Raw genomic sequence first — 13,410 nt, forward strand, 5'->3', positions numbered from 1 at the left:
ATAAAATATAACTCAACTTGACCCACAGGTGATCTTATGGCTTTGTTAGACTTTGGAAGGAATTTTGCTGAATGCAAAATTAAAGGCTATGACAAAATAATGTGAATTATATGCTATAGTCTTGATGGTAATATGTTGTCAGTGAACTTGTTTATAAACCTACCCATCCCAAAAGGTCCAAAAAATAAATAATATTATAATAATATATCAGATTTGACTGCATCACTGTGACTTGTCCATCAGCTTCCAACTTAATAAATATATTTCTGCTTTAAGTATACGGTATTTAAGAGATAACAATATTTATTAAGCTGAACATATCAGGACATCTGAAAGGACACCTCATGGGAACCTCCTAGATTAAGTGTTTCAGGCATGTCCTGAAGACAGAAGCAGACCCAGAATTTGCCGGCGAGATCACGTCTCTCAGCTGGCTTGGAAACTGAAGATGGTCGAAGAGAAGGTGGTGTAGTCATCTCTGCTTAGATTGCTAACCTGTACTGAATCTTTTTTTACTCCTGTTCTTTCATGTAAATTAGTAAATGTTCAATGCTCACCTGGATAAAAAAAAAAAATCATGACCTTAGTAGTCATTAAATAACCCTCACAGAAACAAATTCACAGCCTCTTTTCACACAGTTCGAGAAGTGTTGTGGTTGTACTGCAGATAGTTTGTCAGGCTGAAACACTAAGACTTAAAAAAGAATAAACGAGTTACATAAATATGAATATAGAGACGCTGTGTGGTTTGGAAACTCTGCGAAGGGTTTGAGCAGCATTCATGTCTGTAAAACTTCACAGCCTAATGTGGTCATTGAATGAATTTGTATTTCTTCTTATTAGACTTTGCATGTAATCCTGCTATGCTTTGTGTTTGGCCAGAAAACAGCATTGCACAAGGCTCATCACCAAAATCATAAAAATACTGAATATGTTTTAAAGAAAAATGAAAGTTACGCTCACAGTTGGAGATTCTGATATTTGTAGAATCAATAGTGCTGATACTCTTCTGGTGAAAGTTTAATACTAATGTATTGAGCTACAAATTATTACAACTGCTAGATAAAAAGCAGCAGCAACACCTCAGATGTGTAACAAACTCAGTACTCACACAATCTAATGCAGAAAAGCGTAACCTCCATGTTGTCTTGCTGACAGATCATCACAGCGATATGCAGTTTATTATAGCTAACAACCTCTTCCTGTTTGGCTTACTGCTGAAGTATAGAGGTGTCAACTTTTTACTGTAGCATGAGGTCTTGTCTGGTATTATGACCCCATACAGACAACTGATCTGCCCAAAAAATACCTTTACAAGATACCTCATGGGAACCTCCTAGATTAAGTACTAAAAACCAACTAAAGCATGATGATTCTGGAGCTCCCCAGTGCAAAATTAAACCTGTTGTTGCATATTATCTCATGTCACTTGGTTGTTGGTCAGGAACAATGACTAACATTTTATCTAAAAAAAAAATGGTTAAGTCAGGAATTTTATTTTAATAACAACACACACGGGGAGCAATGAGAACAAAGCAGTCGAATAACCGCCACTGTTACAAATATTTAGATATACAAAGTGAGCCAGTGACCTCTACAGGGCATGTTCGGCACACACAATCATACTAGATTCATTTGTGTACAGGGCTCCTACTAAAATGGCAAATGACATTGGGGCGCGCATTATTGCAGCTTCTGTAGCCGCTAAAACTGATGGATCTAAATCTTCACCACAAAGTCCGTTCACATAAGAAGAAGGGGAATGAGTGGGTAACGCTAAGGGCACAGAGACTCAGAGGTGGGTAGTAAGGAGTTACATTTACTCCGTTACATTTACTTGAGTAAGTTTTTGAAAAAAAATGTACTTTTAAAGTATCTTTTTTGCACTATACTTTTTACTTTTACTTGAGTACATTTGTGAAGAAGAAACTGTACTTTTACTCCGCTACATTTGCAAAATTCGACTCGTTACTTTTTTTAAAAAAATAATTAGTTTAACACATTAGATAACATGCCACCAGTGGAGTTTCCGGTAACTTTTTTACCAATCAGATGTGGCCATGCAGTCACATGACCAGTTTGAAACTGTGGTGGGCAGAGCGGCCCAAGCATTTCACAGTAGTAGTGATGGGATTTCCGGCTCTTTTTAGAGCCGGCTCTTTCGGCTCGACTCACTAAAAAGAGCCGGCTCTTTCGACTCCGAACCGGCTCTTCAGGTTGTTTTGTTGCTTTAATTATTTAATCATTAACAATAATATAAAATTATGCAGAAAATGAATTACTAACGTAAAAAAAAGTGGTTTTATTTATATATGTTTATATATGGCCCCTAGAGACAAAGCACGTAAAAACTCTAAAGCATATACAAACTCCAAAAAGCACATACAAACTCCAAAACATATTTCTAGCGTTTACTGAACTTCCAAAACAGAGCTACCCAGATCACTTAAATTACACAATTGAAAGCATGTGTGTATTGTTTGTGTATTTATAGACAAGCACTCATATTTATTCAAATAATTAAAAAAAAAAATCATTTACCTGTTACTACCACACACCAAATCCGGTTGTTGATACTTCCTGGCTTGTGTAGCCACTAGGTAACAAAAGCTCAACACTGCACCCTAGCATCCTGGAGCACGTCTGTTGTCTTTTTTGTACGTGCTTCTGAGTTTTTACGTGTTTTGGAGTTTGTACATGCTTCAGGGTTTGTAAGTGCGTCTGAGTTTTTACGCGTTTTGGAGTTTTTACGTGTTTTGGAGTTTTTACGTGTTTTGGAGTTTGTACGTGCTTTGTCTCTAAGGGCCACCATAAATATACTTTATTTATTCACTCCACATAAAATGTAATAAATAAATCATATAATACAAAGAACAACTATTTACATTTTAAACTTTTAACTATTTAAATTTTCAGCTTTTTCCTTTTAAACAAATTTAACATGAAACAACACAAAACACTGCAAACCACAACACAATTAAATATAAATTAAAATATTAAAACAAAAAGAAGATGCACATTCTCTGTCATATGGGCCTGCATGATTTTTGAATCCTTTATCATCTGCAACTGAAAATAGTGGATGATTACTATACCTTTCTAATTGTCCCTCGCTCTCTTTCTCTCTGGCTCTGTTCCTGTGCTACTGCGAGTGTAACTAACGCCCCTCCCCCCTCTGCCCAGTCCAACGTACAGGCCGCGCGTGCTGAGTTTAGCGGAAAAAAGGGCGAGAGAGAGGGTGAGAGAAAGAAAAAAACAAAAAACCTCACGACTCCCAATAAGGAGCCGACTCGCGTCGTTCACTTCAAAGAGTCGGCTCTAAGAGTCATTTCGTTCGCGAACGACCCATCACTACACAGTAGCGGACACACGGAAAGAAGACACATGGCAGAGCCAGTTGTCTACGCTAGAGCTGAGGAGGATGAACAGCATTTTCCTCACATACTAAGAATGTTTCTCTTAAAAGCAGTACAAAAGAACAGCTATGTCTTCAGTGTCGGTGTCTTCAGTGAGAGCCAAAACAAACCAACTTTTCAGCATGAAACAACTCAACTCGTGTAACCTGAGGAAACGGTAAGTTTTCTGTAAATATCTTTTTAGCTGTGGTTAGCTGGATGTCAGTCTTATGTTACAGCAGCTGTGTCGAGCTCGAGCTGCGAGTCATATTTTCGGCGCTACGTTGTGGTGAGATAAGTTTGTGGGTTTTTTTGTGCAGCTTCGGCTGCCTGGTTAATGCCGCTAGAGTTCCACGCAGATGTAAACAGCTCGTCTCTACTGCTTTAGTGTTAAAACAGAAGGCAATATTGCGGCTGACAGGGTTTATTATGTGAAACAGCAGCTTGTTTAGTTTAAACAGTCTGCATTAAGCTGGGCAAACACTGTGCGATTTTTTTCAGTCGCGTTATTCAGCTCCTGCTCAAACTGTACAATTGAATTGAATTGAATTGAATTTTTAGAAGTTCAGAGGTCACGATGCAGGGTCTCACACTATACGGCCCGATGCTCTGATGCGACCTGAGTGCTCAAACTGTGCATTCATAACATGAAGCTTATCATACAAAATCTGTCCTTCGCTCTCCCTCTTGTCTTTCACTCACTCACACAGACACAATATAAATATTATATTGTTCAAACGTGAAAGGTATATTGCATGAACATGAAAAGTATATTGTTAGAACAATAAACTTTTGTGTTTGTGCGTGCGCAGTGTGAGCTGCTGCGTTGAGGGGCAACAGGATTTCAAACAGGTTTATCTTGCGACCATACGATTGATGATTGGGAGCTGGTCGTGAGGTGTTAACTGCTTTTTGTTACCCCATGTATACTACACGATGCACACACGATTAAGGCGAAACTCGGGCCGATCCCCAAAACGGTTGCGCAACTGAAAAATCGGCTCAAAATGGGCCAAAAATCGCACAGTGTATGCCCAGCTTTTGGAGGCTAGCTCCAAACAAACATCCGCAGCTTGGCAGTGTATACAGCACTATAATGACCAGACCTAATTCTTTTGAAAACCTTACATCTTTCCACAGGTCTCCACTTCATCAGACATCACCTAGACACAGAGCTGGGTGAGGCCAGCACAAACAGCAGCCTAACCGACGAAGATGATGGATCCATGGGGTCAGGAAAGCCAGAAGCAGGGCTGGAGAGGTACCTTTCATGTCCATTCACTGGAGGTGTGGATCTATTGCATGGCATTCCTCACATCAAGAAGCTGTCGATCAAAATCAATACAGCTCTTCCTGCATCTGGAGCTTGTGAAGGACTTCTTAGTCATGCAGGACTCCTGTTCGCTAAACAGTTAGAGCTTCACAAAAAGAACCTTGAGAGCAAACTACTGCTGAAGCTTAACCATCACCTCACTGAGTGAAGAAATGGAACATTTTTGCTAAATATGCAGAAATAGACACACACCCATACAACTTATAGTAAACTGAGCTGCCTTGTATGAACATATGTTGAAGATGCCTCGTTCTAATGTTTTCTCTGAGGCTGCTGTGCCATTTGGAGCAAAAATGAATATAAAGTTTACAGCATATCTTGTCACTGGAAATTGTTTGCACTGTTTATTATTTACTGTAGGTATTGGTGAAAAAAGCTTTATGTTGTGAAAAACTGAAATCTGGAAATTAGAATTGTTGTGCCTTATTTTGTTGATGTTTTTACATATATTCCTTTTGAAAATACTAAAATTTGTATATTTATTTATTTTTGTTTGTCTGATAGCATTTATTTATAAAATAAATCGGACATTTCAAACAGTTACTCGCTACTTGAGTAGTCTTTTCGCCAAGTACTTTTTTTACTCTTACTTGAGTAACTTTTTTGATGACTACTTTTCACTTTTATTTGAGTAATACTATTTTAAAGTAATGCTACTCTTACTGGATACTCGACCCACCTCTGCAGAGACTAAATCGGCCTTAAACAGACCATTTATTTCCATGGGAAAAGGTAAAACCAGAATTACAAATACAATTTTAAAATACCCCTATACAATAGCAGACCTGTCTCCTCCTGACGCCGCGTCACCGCACAGTCCAGCCACACTCCATACCTGAACATGGCCTCCCTCGTAGCACCGCCCTGAAACAGACAGGCTCGGGCGAGCAATATTGTCGGCACAGCCGCTGTGAACCGTGTGTGTGTGTGTGTGTGTGTGTGTATGTGTGTGTGTGAGAGAGAGAAACAATGGAGCTAAAAAGGGAGGCCGAAACAAAGACACTCTAGGACCATGAGGGTCACAATTTTCTTTGTTTAATGTGGACATACAAGCTGAAGTCATCTGTTAGACTTCCTGTTTTAACCTCATTTTAATTTTGTTATAATATAAGTTAAAGCACACTTGGTTAAAAAAATATAGACCAGCTTAGTAAGAAAGACATTTTATAATGCAAAAGCTGAGAAATCTTTATGAAAAACATCTTGTAAATGTATTATTTGTATATCACAGAAAGTTACACCAATACAAATTAAAAATATTCTAAAAAAAAAAACAAAACACAAAAAACATTATATGTAAGGATGAAAATCTTTATGGTGAGAATTTTATTAGTCTGCATATATTATTTTCAGTGTAATCTATGATCAACAAAAAAAGCTTTTTGTGTGTTTCTGGTGGCTTCTATAAATGAGCTTTTAGTTGTATTTTTCTATTGTGTTGATGAATTCTCAATGATCCAGGAAAGTAAATCTCCAAAAAGTTGATTCTGTTCATCTGGATGTAGCGTTTTGTGGGAGAAATGTTTCATCACTCATCCAAGTGACTTCTTCAGTCTCAGCTGACTGCAGGTTTCCCCAAATCTTATGAACAGTACATTTGCATAATGACTGAAACCAGCCCACTGAATGAACAATGGGCTGGGAGGTCAGTTCCTTAATCATAATTATGCAAATTCTCATGACCATTGATCAACAACCACTGACCAAAACCCACTGATCAAAGACCACTGATCAAAGACCACTGATCAATGGCCATGAGTACCATTCACAGAGAGTTGGGGAATGGCCACAATCACAGTATTGTAAGATGGCGAAAGATGTACCACATCAAGGCACATCAAGAAGGCCCTGAGTAAATGTGGTTATCTCAGCTGGACTTTTGTCAAAGCTGGAAAGACACCTAAAGAAAGCTCCAGCCAATCCAGGAGAGAAGGACAACCGCTGCCCAAGCGAAAACCTGTAGTGATCCCGTACGTGTCAGGAGTATCGGAACAGCTGAGACGCATTTTTTCTAAACACCGGGTCTCTGTGGCTTTTAAACCCCAAAACACGCTGCGCCAAAAACTGGTCCACCCCAAGAATCGGGTCCCCCGACACAAACAGAGTAACATAGTGTACGCTGTTAAGTGCAAGGAGGATTGTCAGGATTTATACATCGGGGAAACCAAACAACCTTTGGCGAAGCAGATGGCACAACACAGAAGAGCTACCTCGTCACCATCTTACAATACTGTGATTGCAGCCATTCCCCAACTCTCTGTGAATGGTACTCATGGACATTGTTTAGTGGGCTTTGATCAGTGGGTTTTGGTCAGTGGTCATGAGAATTTGCATAATTAAGATTAAGGAACTGACCTCCCAGCCCATTGTTCCTTCAGTGGGCTGGTTTCAGTCATTATGCAAATGTACTGTTTATAAGATTGGGGAAACCTGCAGTCAGCTGAGACTGAAGAAGTCACTTGGATGAGTGACGAAATGTTTCTCCTACAAAACGCTACGTCCAGATGAACAGAATCAACTTTTTGGAGATTATTTTGCTATTGATTTTACAAATTCATTTGTCTGAGTCTCATTGGTTTCACCTACTGTTGATCATTCCCTTTATGGAGAGTATAGTATAGTCATAAAATCTTTTTTTTTAGGTTTAAATCCAGCTCTTTGTGCAAAAAAAAGAAAAAAACATTTTAAAAAGCTTTTTTGTGAAAGCATGTTCTTATTCACTTAAACTGTGTCCTTCTTTCAGATGTTTGGGCCTTACTGAACTGCATGTAGTAGAACCTGTAAAAAGACTGCTGACAAAACCCCGTCCAGGCCCTTAAAATATACATGTGTCTAGAGATGGTGGTTTTTAATTTTTGGCAACAGCCTTTGCAAAAATAAATGTGGACAACAGCATGTCGATACATTATCACACCTATGTTTTGTTTTAACCTCAAGGGTCAAGACATCATGAGAAACTACAACCATAGCCCCAAACCTCAACTACATGTTTCAAATAAAAACAGAAAAAAGCATATTGAAAAATATATTTTAGATGTTTGACAGTAAGAATGATTCTACTTTCACCTGACTGCAAAAAGATAAATATACATTTAATAATATAATGATGGATGAGAAATACTGTCATGGTCCCTGTGCCTCACCAGCTGATCCTGTATTAGGCAACATGTTTTCCTCTCTCTCTCTCTCTCTCTCTCTCACACCCACCTGCCGGGGCGGTGCTCATTGTGGGCTCCCGCCCCTGGCCCACGCACCTGCTGCCTATCGGGATGATCGCAAGGCCGATTTAAGACGGCAGCACTGTGTCACTCATTGCTGGATCGTTGAGCTATCAGCGTCAGTCTCTCAACCATTTGTGAGTTAAACTCCGTAAAGTTATTTCCGTCTGTTTGTCATTAACCCCCGTCTCTGTGTGCAGATCTACCCCGGACCTTTCCCTGTCTACCTGTTTCCGTGTGGACGAGTGCGTGGATTTGTGTTTCCCCAGTGTGGGGAGTGAAGAGAGAGAGCCTTTGGAGTGCGTCTGATTCCCGTCTTTCCCCTCACATACCCCAGAACCCTGGACCCCCCTCCCCTCCCCTCCCTCCAGCACTTTGTAAATAGTATCACCAGGTGTCGTTGTGTAAATAAACTGATTGTTAACTCTGCAAAGATTCCCGGTCTGCGCCTGAGTCCATTAACTAAAACGTGACAAATACCTCACAGGTTACTTGTTTGTAAGCAAAGTTTTCAGTACACCTATGTTTAAAGACACATTTAATCCTTGTCTTGCTGGCTGACAGTAAAGGCATCCTTCACCAGCAGCTGCAAGAGCAGAGCCATCATTACAATAGTTAGAACAACCTTTAAAAGGAGACGAGCCTCTCTGTGAAGCAAAGGCACCAGAAAGTACATGTAGTCACGTATTGACAACATGAATTTCCCACAGTGCACTTATTTCCCTTTGGAGGAAAAAAGCCAGTCTTCTAAGTCAGCATTTTAAAGTTAAATGGAAGTGCAGCAAGTAATTCAACAGGGTTAAACCCATATCTTAGTTCTAACTGTGTCTGTATAAGTATAAATCATAAGGAAGCAAGTCTAGTCTCAACTGTGATAGCCAGCTTTCTCTGAATTGTCTGGCCCAATTATAATATTGACTTGTAGGATCACGTGAAGATTATACCACTTCTTATGGAACACTGGCAGGAGGCTGGTGGACAATGTGTTATTATTGCAGCTTATTCCTCTATCACATTATGAGCAGGACTCTTGGATCAAAGCATCAACTGAAAGAGATAAAGTTAATCAATATCAATACATGTTGATCAAAATTAATTTACCTCTTAACATTTACCAAGTCGAGAACTAGGGATGGGTATCTTTTAGGTTTTATCCGATACCGGTGCCAAACCGGTACTTTTGAAACGGTGCCGGTGCTTAAACGGTGCTCGAACCGGTGCTTAAAGAATGGAGAACACAAAATTGGTCCAAAAACCTCTCATGTTCAGCTGTTTTTTTGTAAAAAGATAATGTTAACCTTTTCTGCAGCTATAGGGGGTTTATGGTATCACTCTTGGCTGGAAGCAGTGCTTAAACAATGGAAAAAACACAAACTTTGTCCAAAAACCTCTCATGTTTAACTGTTTTCCACTTTTTCTTTGGTCATTTTAGCCTTTTTGGCCAGGGTGAAGGGAGTATCTGCCATCAAAGAAGACAGCCGCATGTAACTATGACGGTGTTTGCTAGTTCACCTTACATGCATTTATTTAATAACGTGGTTAGCCTACTCAACGTAAATTACACATGAACAACATTAAGCTACTGACCCAGAGAAGAACGGCCGCTGCTGCCATCATCATCCGTCATCATTTTTGCTACACTGGCAGGGCTAGGGGCCAGGACGCTACTCTTTGGGTTTTTGGGGGATGTTGCTAACTCCGGGTCCGATAACAGGCAACCCACCCGCCGTAGATGTACTCGATGCGAGGTCTCGCAGCAAGCTATCAAATACGGCGCATTTTTCGGCTTTAAAAAAACCGCTATGCGTCGCCAGGTGTTTCATCGGATTTGAGGTGTTACCTCCTTTCAGCTTAAAGCACTTGTTGCAGGCTGCTGAGTTTGCATATTTTGCTGTGAAGTACAGCCAGACTTTTGACCACTTCGCCTTGGGCATATTTAATCTGTAGCTCGGCTCTAAAAGAACGTACGTACCTGGGCAGGCCTACCATCCTCGGAAACGTAAATTGATTGGCTAGAATTCAAAGCATATGACATGTCAGGACAAAAAAGCACCGAAATGTGCGCTGCTTTTCGGTCTGGTTACTACCGTTTATGTCAGAACCGGTGCCGATACCGGTACCCATCCCTATCGAGAACAATGTAATTTGTAAACTGCATATATATATTTTTTTTTCTAAGTGCAGCAATGAGTACTTACCACTTCTCGAGGCACAATTTCACTGAAAATGTGCAGTCAGAAACAAGAGAACACTGAGCACTGGAGGAAGAAAGAAAGTGGGCATTATACAGTAGATGGTTGGAGAAATGTTGGCTATATATTGCTTAGAACAGTATAATATTATAAACAAAAGTGGATAAATTAAAATAAATAAATAAATTTGAGTTTTAGTCATTAAAATACTTGAGGGTAAAAGAAAACAATTAGGGAATATGTTACAGACTGTAAAATTTACTGTCAAGCACAACATTATATACCCAGTTGCTGCTTCCACTGAAGTAGTCCCAACACCAGCAGCTGCAGAGCCAACCCAACCGTCACAGCTGTGCACCGGAAGATGTAGAAATTGTGTGAAAAAGCAATTTCTTCATGAGATGCTGGAAGAATAAAAAGACAAAAAGAAGGTTGATAAGTCATCCTGTAAAAGTTTCCCCAGGAAGTCATTATTAACCTTTCTGTTTCAGAACACCAATATCATTAAACTTTGAATGTTTAGTGTACATTTTGCTTTCTTCATTTTAAATTTTGATCAACTTACTACTTTAAATGCACGCCCAGTATAGTAGCCAGAATTGCTGGGATTCAGTAAACATGAATACTATGTTTGAAGCACAGCAAGGCTCAGATTAAAGCTCACTGAAAGCGTGGATGTTCTGTGATTACAAATTCATCCATGCTACTAATAAACGAATACATTGAAAAAAAAATGTAGAAAAAAAAAACATACCTTCCCCTGCATTCGATTTCCTTCTGATAGCCACCCAGCTCTCTGGTGATTCTCCAACCCCATGTATTCTGCATTTATAGAGTCCTTCATGAGACTTTGAAACATCAGGGATTTCTAGTTTTCCTTCATATCTGGTGCCAATGAAGAAATTATCTTTGTAGAAATCTGCTGTGAAATTGGAGGAAGTGTTTGTGTTTCTACAGTGCAGAGTAACAGCATCTCCCTCCCCCACAGGATGGACAGGACTCTCCAGTATCACACCACCAGCTGAAGGGAAGTAATTTTAAAATCTCATGGATGTGCCAATGTTCAATCTTACAACTTTTAAATTTCAGATTTTAATTCTGATAATAACATACATGAGACAGTGATGTTGACAGCATTGCTCCTCTCTGCCCCACTCTCACACCAGTATTCTCCACTATCTGAAGCAGAGGCATGATCAATCCTGCAGGTCTTTGTCGCAGTGCCATTTGAACATTGAGAAATGATTTCCCTGGCGTTCCTCACTTTCCAATTGGTTGAAATATTAAACCCTTTACAGGTAAAATAGACTGACTCAGTTTCAAAAAGGTGCAGTCTGGATGCAGTTATATGAAAAGACGAATCTGAGAAAGAAGAACAATGTAAAAAATATCAACTGAATTGCCAGAGATCCAAAAAGTAAGGTTTAGCATTCCCAACAGAAAACCAAGACTAATTCAGGGTTGGTGGTAGGAAATAAGGATTTAGTCAGTATCTATGAGTCCCCCTGCCTCGTTCCTCCTCCTTGTGTTTTATTCCATATTTTCCCCAGCCCGTTATGTCTGTGCTCTCCCTGTGTTCTCTCCTCCCCTCCTGTCTGCGCCTCTGTGTACTTCCTGTTTTACTTTGACAGTCTGCCGTCAGTAGGCGTAATGTTTGCTCATGCCCTGTCTCGTTATGATTATCTGTGTCAGCTGTGTTCTGCGTGTTCCCATGTCCCTCGTTATCCTTCTGTGTATGTATGTCCTCGTCTCCCTCCATTCTGTGTTGCGTCCTCGCTCATTGCTGTGTTTCCTCGCGTTTCAGTTAATCATTTCCCAGTTTAGTTTAGTTCTCTGTTTTCCCTTTATTCCTACAATAAAGTAGTGCTTTTGACGTTATTCCTCGTGTCTCTGTGACTTTGCATTTGGGTCCCAACCTGCCTCCGTTACGCTGAGCGTTAAGCTGAATCATGACAGGTAGCCAGGATTGCTGGGATTAAGTACATTTGAATAGTATTTCTGAAGTACTGCAGGACACTTATAACTGCTTACTGAAAGCACGGATGTTCTGTGATTATAAATTTACAAATGCTATCAAATAAGTAAATAAACAGAAAAACCATACCTTCCCCTGCATTCGATTTCCTTCTGATAGCCATCCAGCTCTCTGGTGATTCTCCAACTCCATGTATTTTGCATTTATAGAGTCCTTCATGAGACATTAAAACCTTTTTGATTTCTAGTTTTCCTTCATATCTGGTGCCCATGAAGAAGTTATCTTTGTAGAATTCTGCTGTGAAATTTGAGGAAGTCTTCCTGTTTCTACAGTGCAGAGTAACAGCATCTCCCTCCACCACAGGATGGACAGGACTCTCCAGTATCGCACCACCAGCTGAAAATGTGAAGAAATGTAGAAATTCATAAATCTGCAATGGCTAATCACAGAACGTTCAATTTTACATTTTAATTCTGATAATAACATACCTGAAACAGTTATACTGACAGCATTGCTCCTCTCTGCCCCACTCTCACACCAGTATTCTCCACTATCAGAAGCTAAAGCATATTTGATCCTGCACCTTTTCATCACAGTGCTATTTGAACATTTCGAAAGGACTTGCTGACTGTTCCTCATTTTCAATTCGGCTGAAATATTAACCCCATCACAGGTAAAATAGACTGACTCATATTCAAAGAGCTGCAGTCTGGATGGAGTGATATGAAAAGGCGAATCTGAGAAAGAAGGAAAATACAGTAATCTGCTGAGTTCCAAGAGATCCAAAAATTGAGGTTTACCAATCCCAACACAAAATCCAAGTTTAGTACAAAGTAAGGATTTAGGCAGAAGGGCTGAAAACATGACTTCAATTCATGCTACTTACAAGACATCGTAGAATAACTTGTATGCACATGTGTCGTCATCACCATCAACCCTGTAGAAATAAACAGATTTTTCTTTATAAAGAGGATTTCCATACTAATATGTATTATAGACACAATATAATAATATTGTAAATATTTACATATTTAAGTAAAGTACATGAGACAAGAGATATACTGTACTCACAGAGTTTACTGTAGACAAGTATGACCTCCATGCTGTCTTGCTTACTGTGACACTGAAGCAACATTAATGTTTAATATGCAGCTGAGGTTTTCCGCTTCCTGTGCAGGGTCACTTCTGGTGTTGAGCAGACTTTAGAGAAACATTTTTAAATACTGCTGCAAGTGCTTCACAAAAATACATTTAAAACTTGAATTAAAGCAAAAAAAGACAGCAGAAAAGTGTGTTT

At 39.6% G+C, this 13,410-nt stretch overlaps 1 protein-coding gene across 1 annotated transcript; it reads right to left on the minus strand.

The window, feature by feature from the left end:
* Nucleotides 1-10,163: 10,163 nt before the first annotated feature.
* LOC148103722 (high affinity immunoglobulin gamma Fc receptor I-like) lies at nucleotides 10,164-13,006 on the minus strand. Its single transcript, XM_087838196.1, has 7 exons — nucleotides 13,000-13,006; nucleotides 12,602-12,850; nucleotides 12,243-12,509; nucleotides 11,252-11,500; nucleotides 10,893-11,159; nucleotides 10,423-10,542; nucleotides 10,164-10,204 (listed from the first exon to the last, which is right to left on the minus strand). Exons 1-7 carry the CDS (start codon nucleotides 13,004-13,006, stop codon nucleotides 10,164-10,166), a joined length of 1,200 nt encoding a protein of 399 aa, XP_087694322.1.
* Nucleotides 13,007-13,410: the final 404 nt, after the last annotated feature.

This window comes from Neolamprologus brichardi, chromosome 3 (genome assembly GCF_056152115.1).
Source record: "Neolamprologus brichardi isolate AB-2024 chromosome 3, ASM5615211v1, whole genome shotgun sequence".
NCBI lineage: Eukaryota > Metazoa > Chordata > Actinopteri > Cichliformes > Cichlidae > Neolamprologus > Neolamprologus brichardi.